Source organism: Mycteria americana, chromosome 7 (genome assembly GCF_035582795.1).
Source record: "Mycteria americana isolate JAX WOST 10 ecotype Jacksonville Zoo and Gardens chromosome 7, USCA_MyAme_1.0, whole genome shotgun sequence".
Taxonomy (NCBI): domain Eukaryota; kingdom Metazoa; phylum Chordata; class Aves; order Ciconiiformes; family Ciconiidae; genus Mycteria; species Mycteria americana.
Window position 1 is genome coordinate 38,776,009 of NC_134371.1, and position 13,844 is coordinate 38,789,852.

Consider the following 13,844-nt stretch of genomic DNA (forward strand, 5'->3'; position numbering starts at 1 on the left):
TCACACGTGGTTTCATGCCTTGATTAGGCCCTGTAGAATGACTTGTTTGGGTCCCATACTGGTCCATTTTGTAAGTTTGGTCACCCCAGGACATTTTTACAGTTGAGCACTATTAGCAGCTTCTGTCCGGGAACTGCTTGAGTCTGGAGTAACTGGGGATGTTTTTGGTCAGGGCTGAGGAGCCATGTCAGAGCCCTCTGTTTAAATTATGCTACAGAGTGACATCCTACAGTGTGGGAATAGCTTAATGCTCGATGGGAGCCTACGTGCTCCTTGTCTGTGGTTGCCTACAGTTGTTTGCTTGTCATTTCCTTTACTTCTGTAAATTTATTTTTCATGAAAAAAACAATATCCTTCTCTGAACAGCAGCAGAAGATTATAACAATCCGATCTCTTCCTTTTTGCTTTGCATCTGATTCTTTCTGTCTTTCCTTCCACCTGCAGTATGAACAAGAGATAGCAAAGCTGAAGGAGCGCCTGAAGGTATCAAGTCGCCGGCTGGAGGAGTATGAGCGGCGGCTCCTGGTGCAAGAGCAGCAAATGCAGAAGCTGCTGATGGAGTACAAGTCTAGGCTGGAAGACAGTGAGGAGAGACTGCGCAGGCAACAGGAGGAGAAGGACAGCCAGATGAAAAGTATCATCAGCAGGTGAGGCTTTGGAAAGTTTGGGACTGTGTAGGACAAGCAGCTCCCCTGTGTCATGTGTTGTCTTTGACACTGAAGAAGGTAGTTGCATCGGCTTCTTGACATCTCTGGACTGATACCATCCTGCCTTAGAGATGAAGAAACAGGGATGCAGGTGTGGAAACTTGCCTCAGATTGCCGGGAGAGTGAAGGAAAAGACTTAGAAATTTTTAACCCTGATCTCTGTCAAAAAGACCCTGGTCTTTTTGCTTTGTTTGGAATCTGTACTCAAGGCAGTAGTTTCTCAGAGCAGTTGCATTTTTGGCAATGTCCATTTTGAGAATAACAAGGTTAGGCAATTGGGAGTGTTGGATGGATAGATAAGCTTTTCCGAGTGCAGCAGAATTCTTCTCTTGCAGAGCCAGGACAATCAGGGAAATCAAACCAATAGGCCAGAGTACCTGAAACACACTGGAATAGTATTAAACTGTCCTAATTTGTACCTCTTTTTGCTCATCAGACTCATGGCAGTTGAAGAGGAGCTGAAGAAGGATCATGCAGAGATGCAAGCTGTCATCGATGCAAAGCAGAAAATAATTGACGCACAGGTAAGGAGCTCAGGATCTCCAAGAACCAAGTGTTCTGTGCATAGAACCCGTTATTTTCCCCTATCCTCCCCCCCCCAGCATTGTTATTTAGCTCCCAAGCCAGTGTTGGCCCATGGTGTTGCACATGTGACTTACGGCCTTCTAGGAGAGAATTGGGTTTTTTAATTAATAAAGACTGTACTGTCTGACACTAGGATTTGAGAAAGCCTGACAACAAATCACAGGACTGATCACTTCTCCAAAACCTTTTCCACTTTGTGAGATCCCAAGGGGGTAAAGGAATAGCAGTGCATTTTGTAGACATTGTTCCAAGTGTGGGCCTGGGAGCTCTGGAAAAGCTGTGCCTCATACCAGTATAGTTTAATTGCCATGTGCATGCATCTCAGCTATGCAAGCTAAAAGCATGGCTTTGAACGTTCGAGTCAAGAAAAGAGAATGCTTGCAATGGAGCATTGCCCTGTATAATGTCATATGTGGCATTTCACCCCATCTGACTGTCCACGTCAGCCCTGGAGAAATGCCCGGTTTGCCACAAACCTGCAGTGCTTGCCTCAGTCAACACAAGTTAACTGTGGAAAGTGGGACCCCAGTGGGCAATGCATGTGGGTGTATTGTGTGGGATCGTTTCAGCTTTTCTTCTGTGTCTGTGCTGATCCCAGAAAGCAAAGCTTGTACAACAGAACCTGAGACTGGCCTGATAGCTGCCTGCCATGTTATGTTTGTGATATTTGCATTTGGAGGACATCTTTCCTGCTTCTGGGCTTTTCAGTAGTTCCAACTGTAAACTTTCCTTAATAGATAATCTCAAGAAGACTACCTGTTTCAGGAATAACCCAAGTTATTTCAGAAAGTTGTTTCCCTACACAAAGGGGGGGGGAGCCCTCAGTTGAACGTTGTTAAAGATGGTATGGGTGTATTAGAATATAGGCATAAGTGAGCACAAAAGGGCATACGCTGGCCATTTTTTTCCTGTTGAATGGCCAGCAATAATAGAAATGTTTGAGCTCACATGGAACTGTAGGAAAAATATAAAGTAGAAACAAAGCTGTGTTTTTAAAAACCCAGTAACACTAGGAGCATATTTATAGCAGGTTTATTTTTGATAATTTGATAAGTTCTGTTTTTCCTGCTGCCTCTGCCCGTTTTCCCATAGTTCTTCAGAAAGACTGTTCTTGAAAGCTGGATTTTTGGATCCATGCCATCTAATCTGAATAAATCATTTGTGTACAATAACATGGCACTTCTGTTACCTAGCCTTGCAGAATAAAAAGAAAATCCTACAGGAATTACACCATATGTAGGTCCTAGTTACTGTGCAAGGTGCTCTACATGGAGACACCAGTGTAGTCACCCTTTCTAGATGCAGCTCAAGATTAAATCCTTTCTGTGAGGACTTGCACTCAAAATGCGAAGTGGGAGAGTGCAGTGCTGGAGAATGAACAGGAATGTAGTCAGTCACTGTATTTTTTTATTTTCTTTGTGGTGGGGGAACAGTACAGCAGCCTCTAATCTGATCAAGAAGTATCGCAAGTGGAAGCTGGAGTAGAAGTTGAACGTGCTGGGCCATTTTTTGGAGATAGGCACCGTCAGGGCATCTTGCTGTTACATGCTGATGGAATGGCAGCTCATCCAAACAGCAGCTTGCTTTTTGAAGGAGGTGATGCCTTTTTCATCTGCCTCAGGAAGGTGAAAGGGGCACTGAGCAAACTCATAAAAAGTGATTTTTGGAGGGGAGGATTTGAGAGATTGTGACTGAATAAGAAACTTGCCCTTCCCTTTGTTACCTGTCTATGCTAGCAGGCTCTCAGCCTCGGTGTGAGGTTATGGACCAGCAAGGGAGAGAGTGGACCAGTCTGATCCCTCAGTGTCACCAGCTGGCAGAGGGGACTACTGCTGACTTGTGAAAGCTTCAAACCCTCAGGGCTGGAAAGGTGTGGTCCTTGATCACACTTGATCAAATGATGCATCATTTATCACCTGCAGTGGAAATTGTTGAAAAAAACCAGTAGCAAAACAGTAACATTAATGATTCCTCTTTTAATCTGACACTTTTTCTCCTGAAGTGCTGCTGTTAGCCACTTGGGCAAGCAAGGCCCTCAGCAAACCTTAGCTGCTTCAGTATCAACCAGTTCATGGGGGAAGCTTTGTTGTCATTGCCGTTTCATGGGTACCTGAGCAGAAGAGGAAACTGATGAAAGACTCAGAACAGACACACCAGAGGAGCCCAAGTGTTTGCTGGGTTCTGTAGCAATCCCTCTTAAGTTGTGCTTGCAAGATTTTTCTTAGTCTGTGGTTCATTTGGCAAAGGGATATAGCAGCGGCTAGGAAAGAAAAGGTCTTTTTTATGTGAGATTTATGGAGTGGAGTTGGAACCTGGCTTATTATACCTGTTTAAAGAGTTAAATGGCTGCTAGGAAACAGCATTAACCCGGGCTTCTTGTGCTTAGTTACATCACCACAAGATGCTTTTCAGGATTTGCTCTTTTGCCTTGTGGTCAGGTACAGCACCCAATACTGCACTGATGCACAAGGACAGCCTTGTTCTCAGTGTACGTGCTGATCGCACTGGCTCTGGGCAGCGCCTCGTGTGCGCTGTGGTTCCAGAGGCTGTCTCTGGACCTCCCTGACTGAGCAGGGGCTAGGTCTGGCTAAAACCTCTCCTTGGAGCAGCGGAGCTGCAAAGAGTACTAGCCCAGTTGCTATTGCAAGTGACGTCTCCGCTGTGTTAAATTACAGGTCATAAATGGGGATGAGATAATTCAAACAGGCAAGTAAACCCAATCAGTTCTCTAGCTGAGCAGTACCCAGTCCTGGCCCAGTGCACTGACCTCCTACCCATTCCAGCTCCTCCCACTCCCTGTGCCCAACTCATCTGTGTTAGAGACATGTTTGTTAGGTTGAATTTTCCTTTGAGTGAGAAGATGCCTCTGCTCACCAAGCTCATGCTTTTAAGATTGATTTTCCAAGTGTAGATTTCCAGCTGTTTTGCAAACCAGCATAGTGAGCACTTATCAGTGCCAGAAAATAACCAGCCTTTCATTTTTAACTATTTGGAAAGCTATATTCTTTGGAAATAAATTTTAATTTTAAATTATATATTCCAGGTGAAATTTAGTCCAAGGAGGAGGAGCTTTAACTTGCTGAAGAACACATTTCTGCTAAGGCAGTTGTGTTTTGCAGGATTTATTTCAGCACGGGAGGAAAAGCTAAGGCCCTTAACTCCTCCATTGTCTGTTCTCCTTGCTTACATTGACTGGATCAGAGCAAGTGCTAGGGCAGGCTATAGCCTGCCTTGCTGTTTGTTGATTTCTCGTGCCTCCTCCTCCATTTGCTCTGCTATACAGAGCTGGGTCTCTCCAGGGCTGTAATGCAAGCAGTACTTAAATTCGGCTTTGTTTTTGCACCCTAACACTTACCCCTGTGGGGAAGCCCAGTGAGAAAAGCAAACATTACTTGATTACTGATGTACCACACAGCTGATGTGCTGGGATCAGAATCTCAAGGGGCTGTTGTAGCACTTAGGTCTCCTGAGCATTATGTCTGAACTATCCCTTAATGTTTGTGCCTCTGTGCATCGTTTTTCCTTCCATTTTGTTTCTCAATGGGCTGGACTGAGAAGAGTTCCTGCATGCAGCTTTTTTCATTCAAGTAATTTAGACATTTTTCCTCCTCAAAGAAAAAAAGCCGATCAGCTGGTAGCATGGAAGAGCATATTTACCTTTTGCTCTCTCTACTGCTTTGTGTGGCTGCTTTTTTTTTTTTTTTGAGGGAAGATGAAAAGTGTCATTTCTAATTGTGCCACCAACTCTTTGGTTTGACCCTCCAGTGCGTTATCCCACTGCAGATAATCTAGCTGTTAGTAGGCTGGGTTTTGTTGATGGGTTTTTTATTTTTTATAAATTTAGTACACATCCTTTAGCTTTCTGCTAAAAGTGGAGGCTAGCACTTTCTGTGCCAGTAGAATCAAAACTGGGATGTGGGAACCCTGGATTCGGCGGAGCCCGGGAGCCTCTCTGAGCTGGAATGGGTCTAGGAGCAGTGTGTTCAGTGTTTGTTCTTTGTGTTCTGTCGATGGCATCTCCCCCTCCACCCACACTGCCCTCTTCCCCTTCACCTCAAATAACCCCTTAGTTTTAGCTTCTGGCTGCTTCTTCTCTGTGTTGCTGTTGCACCCTCACTCCTGCTGGTGACTGCAGGCTGCCATTATCTGCTTTTTTTTTTTTTTTATTTCAAGCGTACCATGAGTTTATTCTGAGCACACTTCATCCAAAATACAGAGACAATGGCCGTTAGATACCACTTGCACTTTTCTCTGCCAGATGAAACCTCCACCACGTTTATTTTCTGCTGCCTGTTTCTGTTTTTCTAACATAATTTTTTTAAAAAAAATTAAATTGGCTATTGTTGTTACTAACACCAACACCCTTCCCTCCCCTGCCCCATGGCAAAATACTGCATTTCCATCTGCCTCGGTTGGAGGCTGTCTGGATAAAGCCACTGTGACTGGATCAATTCACCAGTGTAACTTTGACTCGCTGTCACCTTCCATCGTGCAAAAAGGCCGGGAGGGCCAGACCGGCCTGTGAAAAGCCTGTGGCATGCAGGGGCTGTGTTACCCCAAGAAAACAGAAAGAGGCAGGCATCCCATCTTACCAGAGAATGTTAGCCAAGCTGCCTCTGCCTAGAAATCATCTGAAGACACTGTCACAGCCCCGGGTCCTGGAAGGTGCCCGTAAAAGCAGGCTTGTGGGGCAAAGGCGTTTCATTTGTGAAGGCGCTCTGACTTTGTGGGGTGTTTGTTGCAGGAGAAGCGGATCGTGTCCCTGGACTCTGCCAACACACGGCTGATGAGTGCCCTGACGCAGGTGAAAGAGCGCTACAGCATGCAAGTCCGCAATGGCATCTCCCCCACCAATCCCACCAAGCTTTCCATCACGGAGAATGGTGAATTCAAAAACAGCAGCTGCTAACTGGGCAGATGCTGCCAGCCATCTTCCCAGGAGAAGGGCAAGAGGGAGCAGACTCAAGAAACCTTCAAAATAGCCCCCCCTTCCCCTTACAGGTTTACATAATGCTGCTAATAAATGGAAAAGAGAAAGAAGAACTCTGAAAGGTGGGCTTTAATTCCCCACTCAATGCCAGGAGAACCGGGCTCCCAAGAACAAGTCCTTCCATGTCACTGTGTAAATAGAGGGAGCTCTTGGGTCATGTACAGAAAATGCCGATGTAATATACCAAAAGGAAGTGAAGACTGTAGATTTTTTTAATTATTGCTATTTTTATTATTATTATTTTTCTCTTGTTGAAAGCACTGCAGTCCTTGGAGGAAGAAGAGGGGAGTGTGAGTGCATGCGTGTTGTGGGTGAGAGAGAGAGAGATGAGCAGTGAGTTACATTAGACAGCAGCTGTATATATCAGGCTGACTGATACAAGTACATGAGTGGAGTGAAATAGTAGTGAAATGAATTCTGTAAGAAAACTCATCTGCTGGTTTTATTCCCCTCTTCTCTAGCTGTTCTTTAACTGAATGCAAGCTCGATAGCAAACATTTTAGCAAGAAAATTGTCTCTTGCTGGATCCTGTACCTACTTTCAGTAGGACTCCAGCAAAAAATTTTCAGTCTTTTTGAACAAGGTAAAAACTTGGAGCAGCAAGCTTGTTTCCTTGCATTTGCACACAGTCAGGCGTCCTATCAAACAGACAGAGGGAATCTGCAGTTTTTCAAGGTAGGATTCTTTCTTTTTTACCCCGGTTCTAATGCAGTTTTATATTTTCTGTTTTGAGAATTTACAGACCTGTAAATACTTTTTTTTTTTTAAATTTCTATCCCATCCCCACTTTACGCAGCATGCAGTGGCACCCTGGATTCATTCTCTGCACTCCATCAGGAACAGTCAGGTTAATGCTCTGAGGAAAGGGCTAACCGAAGGGTGCCCATGCCCAGAAAGTAGACTTCCATACACAAAATTTCCTTTTTCCTAGAGAATTTCTATATTTTAACTCTCATTCAATTTCACTATTTCAGCCACTACTTTAGCCAGTCTAGTTCCAATGACAGATGCTTTCTGCACGTTTGTGTTAAAAGATCTTCCATTTCCACTGAAATTTGCCTTTCTCTGGATACTTTAAAGGGGTTTTTTTTGAAGTTCTGTACACACCAGTTTTTTCTTAAGGAGTTTTGACTAAGCTTTCATCTCCAGTTACTTTCAGTTGCATTTCATAGAAGCATACTTACAGGCTGTATGTGAATGTGTATATAATTACAAAGTGACCTTCTCGTGGAAGATAATGACATTCACAAACTGTAAAAGATTAACAATAAATGACACAGTGTTATCAATTCTCATTATTTCATCAAATGCCACAATATTTAGTCTGAGAGTTTTTTTAAAGCCCCAGATTCTAGAGTCAAGTAATAGTGTGTGAATCTTCACTTTTGCTTTTTGGTATACATTTCTAGCCCCCACCCTCTAAAAGTAAATAAAATTATTGCAACAGCAATTGAAATTTTGAATTACAGAAGTATACTAATAACAGTGAGTGTGATTAACCATTCAAACTAGTTATGGAAATTGGGAATTGGAAGAGTTGACTTCAAAACGAGACAAACCCTCAAGAGGGTGCCTCGGTGTGGGATGTGTTTAGCAAGCAGTTCAGGCTGCAACTAGGAACAAGTTAATGAGGTGGCTCTGGGCATACCTGGCTGAAGTTGTACAGCCTGTGATACGGAGAAGGTCAGAGCTGATAATCTGATTATCCTTTCTGGCCTTAGTTTCTGAATCTCTGAAATTGTAAATTTTCAGAGATTAATTAAAAATGTAGGTGTTTCTAAGCCAATTTCTTGACTTCCTGAAAGTGACCCAAGTTGCCTTGAACATGAAGGATTGGCAATACTGAGGACCCAAATTCCGTGTCTGTGGTCAAGTTTGTTTGTTCTTTGGAAGTGAATTACTCTCACCTCTGTGGGCAAATGCAGCTTGTGACAGAGTGCAGTATGTTAACTGTTCTCCTTGGTTATTGTGTTACGATACTTCAGTTAAGCGTCATCACACAAGTATGTTACATTACTAACTATGCATAAATACAGAGACCACATCTCCTGCACTGTAGGATGGATAAGAAAAATGTGTATGAACGTCTCTTAGCAAGTCCTTGGCTGTTAGTTTCATCTAGAGGAGACCTGTCTGCAGCGAGTTGGGATTTCTATTTAATGCTTAGTTCTTTCAGATCAAAGCTTCTCTGGCTGTTTGAATGTGACTTGGTACTACAGGCCAAGGAGCATCCCTGTCTTGTTCTTGGTGTATCATAGCCAAGTCAGCACGGTCTGGCGCACCTGGGGTTGTGCTCTGCATTTGCTCAGTAGTGATTTCTTTTCAATACTTTCCAAACCGTCTTCCGGCTCTGGGTCATTGCTGACCTCTGATATTTTCTTCCTCAAACTGTGCCTTTAAGTTCCTCCTTCTTTCCTTCCTCCTTCATGCATCACAGCTGTAGGCAGTCTCCTGAGTTTGTATTAATCTGTCTTGTGAGTAGCTCTCTTTTACAAGAAACCTGTACAAACCCCTTTGTTGAGTATTTTTGTGTGATCTGCATCTCCCCTTTGCTATGTACTGTAATTACACAGCTGCATCGTGGGAAATTTGTTCCCAAAAGTAGCCTTTTCCGATGGGCGTGTGTATTGCTCACTTACTACACAGTGCAAATAGTATGGTGTTCTGTGACTGAGATGTGAGAGCAAGTGGTCGTAGGAATACATCGATTAGAACAAGGCAGAAGCAGATATGTCATTCTGGTAACACTTAGTCTAGCATTAATTTGGGAAACACATTTCACTAGAGCTCCCCCTTTCTGATAATCTATCAAAGATCACTGGCTGAGCTGTGTGGTTCGATGCTGAAGACTCCGAGGCATCCACTTTGGTTTCTGCAGAGAAATGCAACAGGGGCAACATTTCAGCCCTGATTTTTAGAGGGGAAATAATAGCTGCCCCAAGATTGATACATTTTGGTGATGTATCATTATAATAATGTACCTTCTCCTATGTATTTCTTAAGCTTGTAGACTAGGAAAGTTGCTATTCTAAAAGAGTCTGACCCATCAGTATCATCCTCACAGCTTGTTGCTAGGCTGGTCATCTCTCTTCTATTTCAATTTCTACCCTAAAGTGCAAAGTGTACTCCTCTAACTCCCACTGTAGAGGAGAAGCTGCCTGTTGACCCGAAAGGGGGTGAAGGATGCAGACTCACAATGCTGCAAGACTAAAATTGATTAGCTGCAGAACAAAACGTTATGCTCCTGAGTTCTGCAGGCAGCTGGCTTTCCTAGTTTGTTACCAGGCAGCCTTCTAGAGAAATTTTAAGCTACTTCAAGCCGACAATATGTGAAAATGCCAGCTTCTATTTTGTCCAGTCTGATAAAACTCAAGTGGCACTAAACCACGTGGCAGCCAAAAGGTCTATCTGTTTTGGAGTGAGCCTTAACTGGGCCTGATGACGTTTGCTTTAAGACTAGTAGCCAGTGGGTTTCTGCAGCAATGAGAGAAGTAGTAAATAGTGCAAAGTCTGATGATGACCATTATAGACATTAGGTTTCAGTTAATACTTTCAGCAAATGCATCAGGCTGTGTCCAGCACTGTTGCAAGCAACTGCTGCTCTCATTTGGAAACAGCTGAAGTAGCACAGGAAAATTTCAATAGCCTGTAGGAGTAATACTCATGTGTTCCTAAGACTGACACAGAAAAGGTGCCCCATCCTGGCATCTCAGTCCTTGCTGGCCACGTTCCTCAGTACTGTTCTAGGATGATTCTCCCAAACCACAGAGCCACCTGGGCTTCCGAGTTCTCAGTAAAAGCTCACGGCCAGCATGGCGGGGCAGGGAAATGGAGCAGTGTTGTGTAGCACTGTGGCCTTTTGCCATGTTGTGTGTGGCGTCTGCAGAGTGTGTGAAGAACAGAGGTGACCAGAATGACATGGGATAGGCATTAATGGAGAAGAGAGGGAGCACGGCCTAGGAGTGGCATCCTGTAAATGCCCATTCTTTGCAACTGTAGGAATCAGACCTTTTTTTTAGGGAAATAGACCGATTTCACATCCAGGAATTACCAACTGTTACTTTCCTGGTGTATTAGAAATGGGCAGCTATGCGTAAAAGCACAGATTCATGCAGCTACACATTTTGCAACATTCCTCTCCAGTGGAATAACTAAGCAGGGGATCCAGAGGAGCGTGGAAAGGGATGTGTATGTTTTCTAGTTAGAGAATATGAGGTGTATCCAGTAATAAATTCTGTATCCATCTAATAAGTCGTCCAAGAAATGTGTTTTGTTTTATGTTCTTGCAATTGCTTTTGGTTGGCTTAGGCTTTTTATTTTTACATGGTCTATTAATTTCATGGTTTAATGCTTGCTTAAACCAACCAGCTTTTAACTTCATCTGAAAACTCAATGATTGAAGTCTGTCAATTTTACAGCAGTTCCCATGGAATGTGTCAGCAGCAATACTTATCTGCTAAGGTCACCCTGTATGTATGAATTCTGTTTGTGTTCTGCAAAAATACCTGTGTCATTCCTGGAGAACAGTTCCTGTCCGAGTTGAACCATTAAATGTATTTACATCAGCGATTAGCATGGTCAGCCGCAGGTATCCAGCCAAGTGTGACAGAGCAAAAAGGGTTAAATTTGGGCTGATGCTTTTAGGTATTTCCTTCTCCACAGTAAGTTAACTCCCATGAGAGCGAGCATGTCATTACAGATCATGCCTGCCAGGAATCCTACCTGTAAAAATAGATTTTCTGTCTCAAGGGCCTTAATAAGAGTGTTACTACATGGAACTGTTTTACAATGATAGCTCTAAATAATTTATTTTTTATTTCAACAAAGTACACCTTAAAAAGTAATAAACTTGTTTTTCAAGCCGTATTTTTATGCTAGTAGCACTGGACTGTTTGGTCTCTGAGATCCATTTCTGCATTTCATTGCCTGGGTTTGTTCTAAAGAAGATTTATTTTTGTTCTGTGAATAATTTTTGAAGGTTCTTGTAATATGTACAGATATAGATACATTTGAGGTCTTTTATTGATATTCCTACAAAGAATACAAATAAACTTTAACTTTAAACAGTTTGGACTCAGTAAACCTACACCGATTTAAAATTCTGCTCTTCCTGCTCTCAGGTTGTACTTGCGTTTTGTGTAACTTCAGAGGGTGGAGGGAAACTCAGGCCGTGTAACTTCATCTTTGGGACGAGTAGCTCCCATTTGACACCTGGAGCTACCTGGGTGATCCGAGGGGGTCCGTGGTGGATCACAGCAGCAGAATTAATTCCTTTCTCGTGTTTCTGTGGCTGGGTGTGTTGCTGGGGTGTCCAGCACCGGGCCCAGGGCTGCGTCCGGCAGCTCTGCCTCCCGGTGCCGGTAATCTCTCGCGCTTTCTGAACCTGTCGGCTTACTGGCAAATATCTGGCATTGTGGAGTGAGAGAGCGACAAGCTGTGGAGACACAGAGAATTGCTCTCTGCTTAGGCATGGGATTTTTTGGATAATAGTAACATCTTAAGTGGTGAAAAGAGACTTACCTTGTATTAATTAATGTGTTTATTCCTCTCATGCTGGACCAGCGAATGTGATCAGCCCGGTTTTGCTGTTCAGTCAATTCCTAGTTTACAGGTTCTCATGCACCAGTCCAAAGCTGCAGTGTGTGAGGCATGGGATATACAGAGGAATATTTATTCACAGGTTCACATAAAATGCTGGATTCTAAGCAATTTATATTTATGCTTTGTATGTGTATGAAATCTTGTATATAATGAGTGGGAAAACCTTTCATATTGAACTTATTGAACACGAGATCTATACTTGAGGGGATGTTTTGCTGAAAGTCTTTTTATTTTCATTTCACATGATATTTTTTTCCGTAGCTTTGAAGCCTGCAAAATACACACAGCAAACGTTTAGTTGTTACTGCGTGCTTCCACCCTGGCCCTACGCTTTGTTCTGTTCCAGTCCCCTGCGTGTTCTGCCTTGTTCTTGCTTAGGCTGTAAGTTTTTCGTGCCAAGAGTTGTCTTCCTGCATGTTCGTACGAACCCAAAGCAGCGGGTGCCTGATGCTTCTGGGCACGAGGGCAGCACAAACAGCGTCTCTGAAGGAGGTGGATCTGTAAATTCCCACACCCGTGCCCTGTCCGTTCTCAGCGCGCGGGGGCAGGTGAGCAGAGGGATAGGACGGGATGTAGACCTAGGGAGCAGAGGGATCGCAGTATCATGCAGTATCATGTTTGCTGTCGTGGTTTTGGGAAGGCGGGGGGAATCTAGATGGGAGAGGAATGGGTAGGGGAAAGCAGGGTTGGGGGGAAGGAGGAGAGAGCTGGAGGGTGTGCCGAGCGAAGCAGCGGGAGGAAAGTGAGGTAGAGCAGGAGCATTGCACAAATGCCAGTGAGGATGGCACTGGGATAATACAGTGAAAACTGGGGGAAGTCTGGCCTTTTCTGTGACTGTCCCAAAGCAACTGATACTCCACTGCTCTATCCTGCTGAGGATGTTAAATTCCACTTTACCTTGGATGAGCTCCTTACTTCCACTGTGTACAACCCCTGTATGTGAATGTGCAAATTCTTCTCCCGTTCTAGCCCTTCTGGACAAAACGCACAGGGCTCTGGAGCCTGTCCTCATGGCTCTTGCAGTTCTGCCACTCCAACTGGGAAATTCCTTTCGAGAAGCTCCCCTCCAAGAGTCCTCCTGCCCAAAGGATGCAAGTGTAAAATCTTCAATGATTTCCTATGTGCAAGAATGTGTGCTGCTGCTTTAAGTAAGCAGCAGCTGCTGCTTAAATCCATTAGCAGGTAGAATACCAATTTGCTTACGCTGAGATACAAGTCTCACAAGAAGAGAGTCCTTGCTCTTACTAGTACCCATCTCGCATCGCTGTCCTTCACCTTTCTCCGAGTCCCACAAGTTAAATGTCCTCATGTCTCCAGAAGGTGTATTAAATTCCTGCTTTTTGCTGTGAGAGGTAGATCAAATATCTTGGTTGTAGGCATGAAACCTGGCTATCCCTCGGTTCTTCCTGCAGCGAGTGTGAATACCTTGTCCTTACTCAGCTCCACGGGAACCTGTAATCCTGCTGATGCGACTGGAAACGTGAGTTCTGTGGACCTGAACCCACTTTTCAGTAGACCCGCTTAGCCCAGCTCAGTAGCAGAGCAGGCTTGACTGGAATAGAGAGAAATTATTACCAATGTTGCAGACCAGGGTAGCTGCCAGGAGCAGGGCACTCAGAATTGGACCTTCCCTGCACCCTCCAGGTTCTTGCAGCTTTCAGGCTATACTATGACCCAAAGGGCAGCCATGCTGCTATTGGGGAGAGGGGGATCGTGAGGGACAAATACCTAGTGTTGACACAAGGAGTGCAGGATGATGCAGTGATGATAGAAACGAATGCGGAATGAAATGTGGTCTGCACAGAGGTGATGACATCTCACTCCCTTTGCTCTGCTGTCAGGCTTCTATCTGCAGCAGGATACAGATGTCGAGAGCAGTTCCTACTGTGCTTGGCAAGGAGGAAGTCCTGCATGCAGTGAAGAAGGAAGAGCTACAGCTAAGTTGCAGGCTGCATTTATTC

The 13,844-nt window shown here is 44.2% G+C and overlaps 1 protein-coding gene across 8 annotated transcripts in view; it reads left to right on the top strand.

Annotated features, from left to right (window-relative positions):
• The window catches only part of RASAL2 (RAS protein activator like 2), a 189,362-nt gene extending 178,013 nt beyond the window's left edge, over positions 1-11,349 (top strand). For 4 of the 8 annotated variants that reach the window (XM_075507904.1, XM_075507899.1, XM_075507901.1 and 1 more), the window contains 4 exons: positions 445-647; positions 1,144-1,231; positions 3,968-3,998; positions 6,037-11,349. In XM_075507904.1, coding sequence (XP_075364019.1) covers positions 445-647; positions 1,144-1,231; positions 3,968-3,998; positions 6,037-6,179 — 465 coding nt within the window. In that variant the 3' untranslated portion in view covers positions 6,180-11,349. The remainder of the gene's footprint in view (positions 1-444; positions 648-1,143; positions 1,232-3,967; positions 3,999-6,036) is intronic. The other 4 variants (XM_075507905.1, XM_075507906.1, XM_075507900.1 and 1 more) reach the window with 1 other exon arrangement.
• Positions 11,350-13,844: the final 2,495 nt, after the last annotated feature.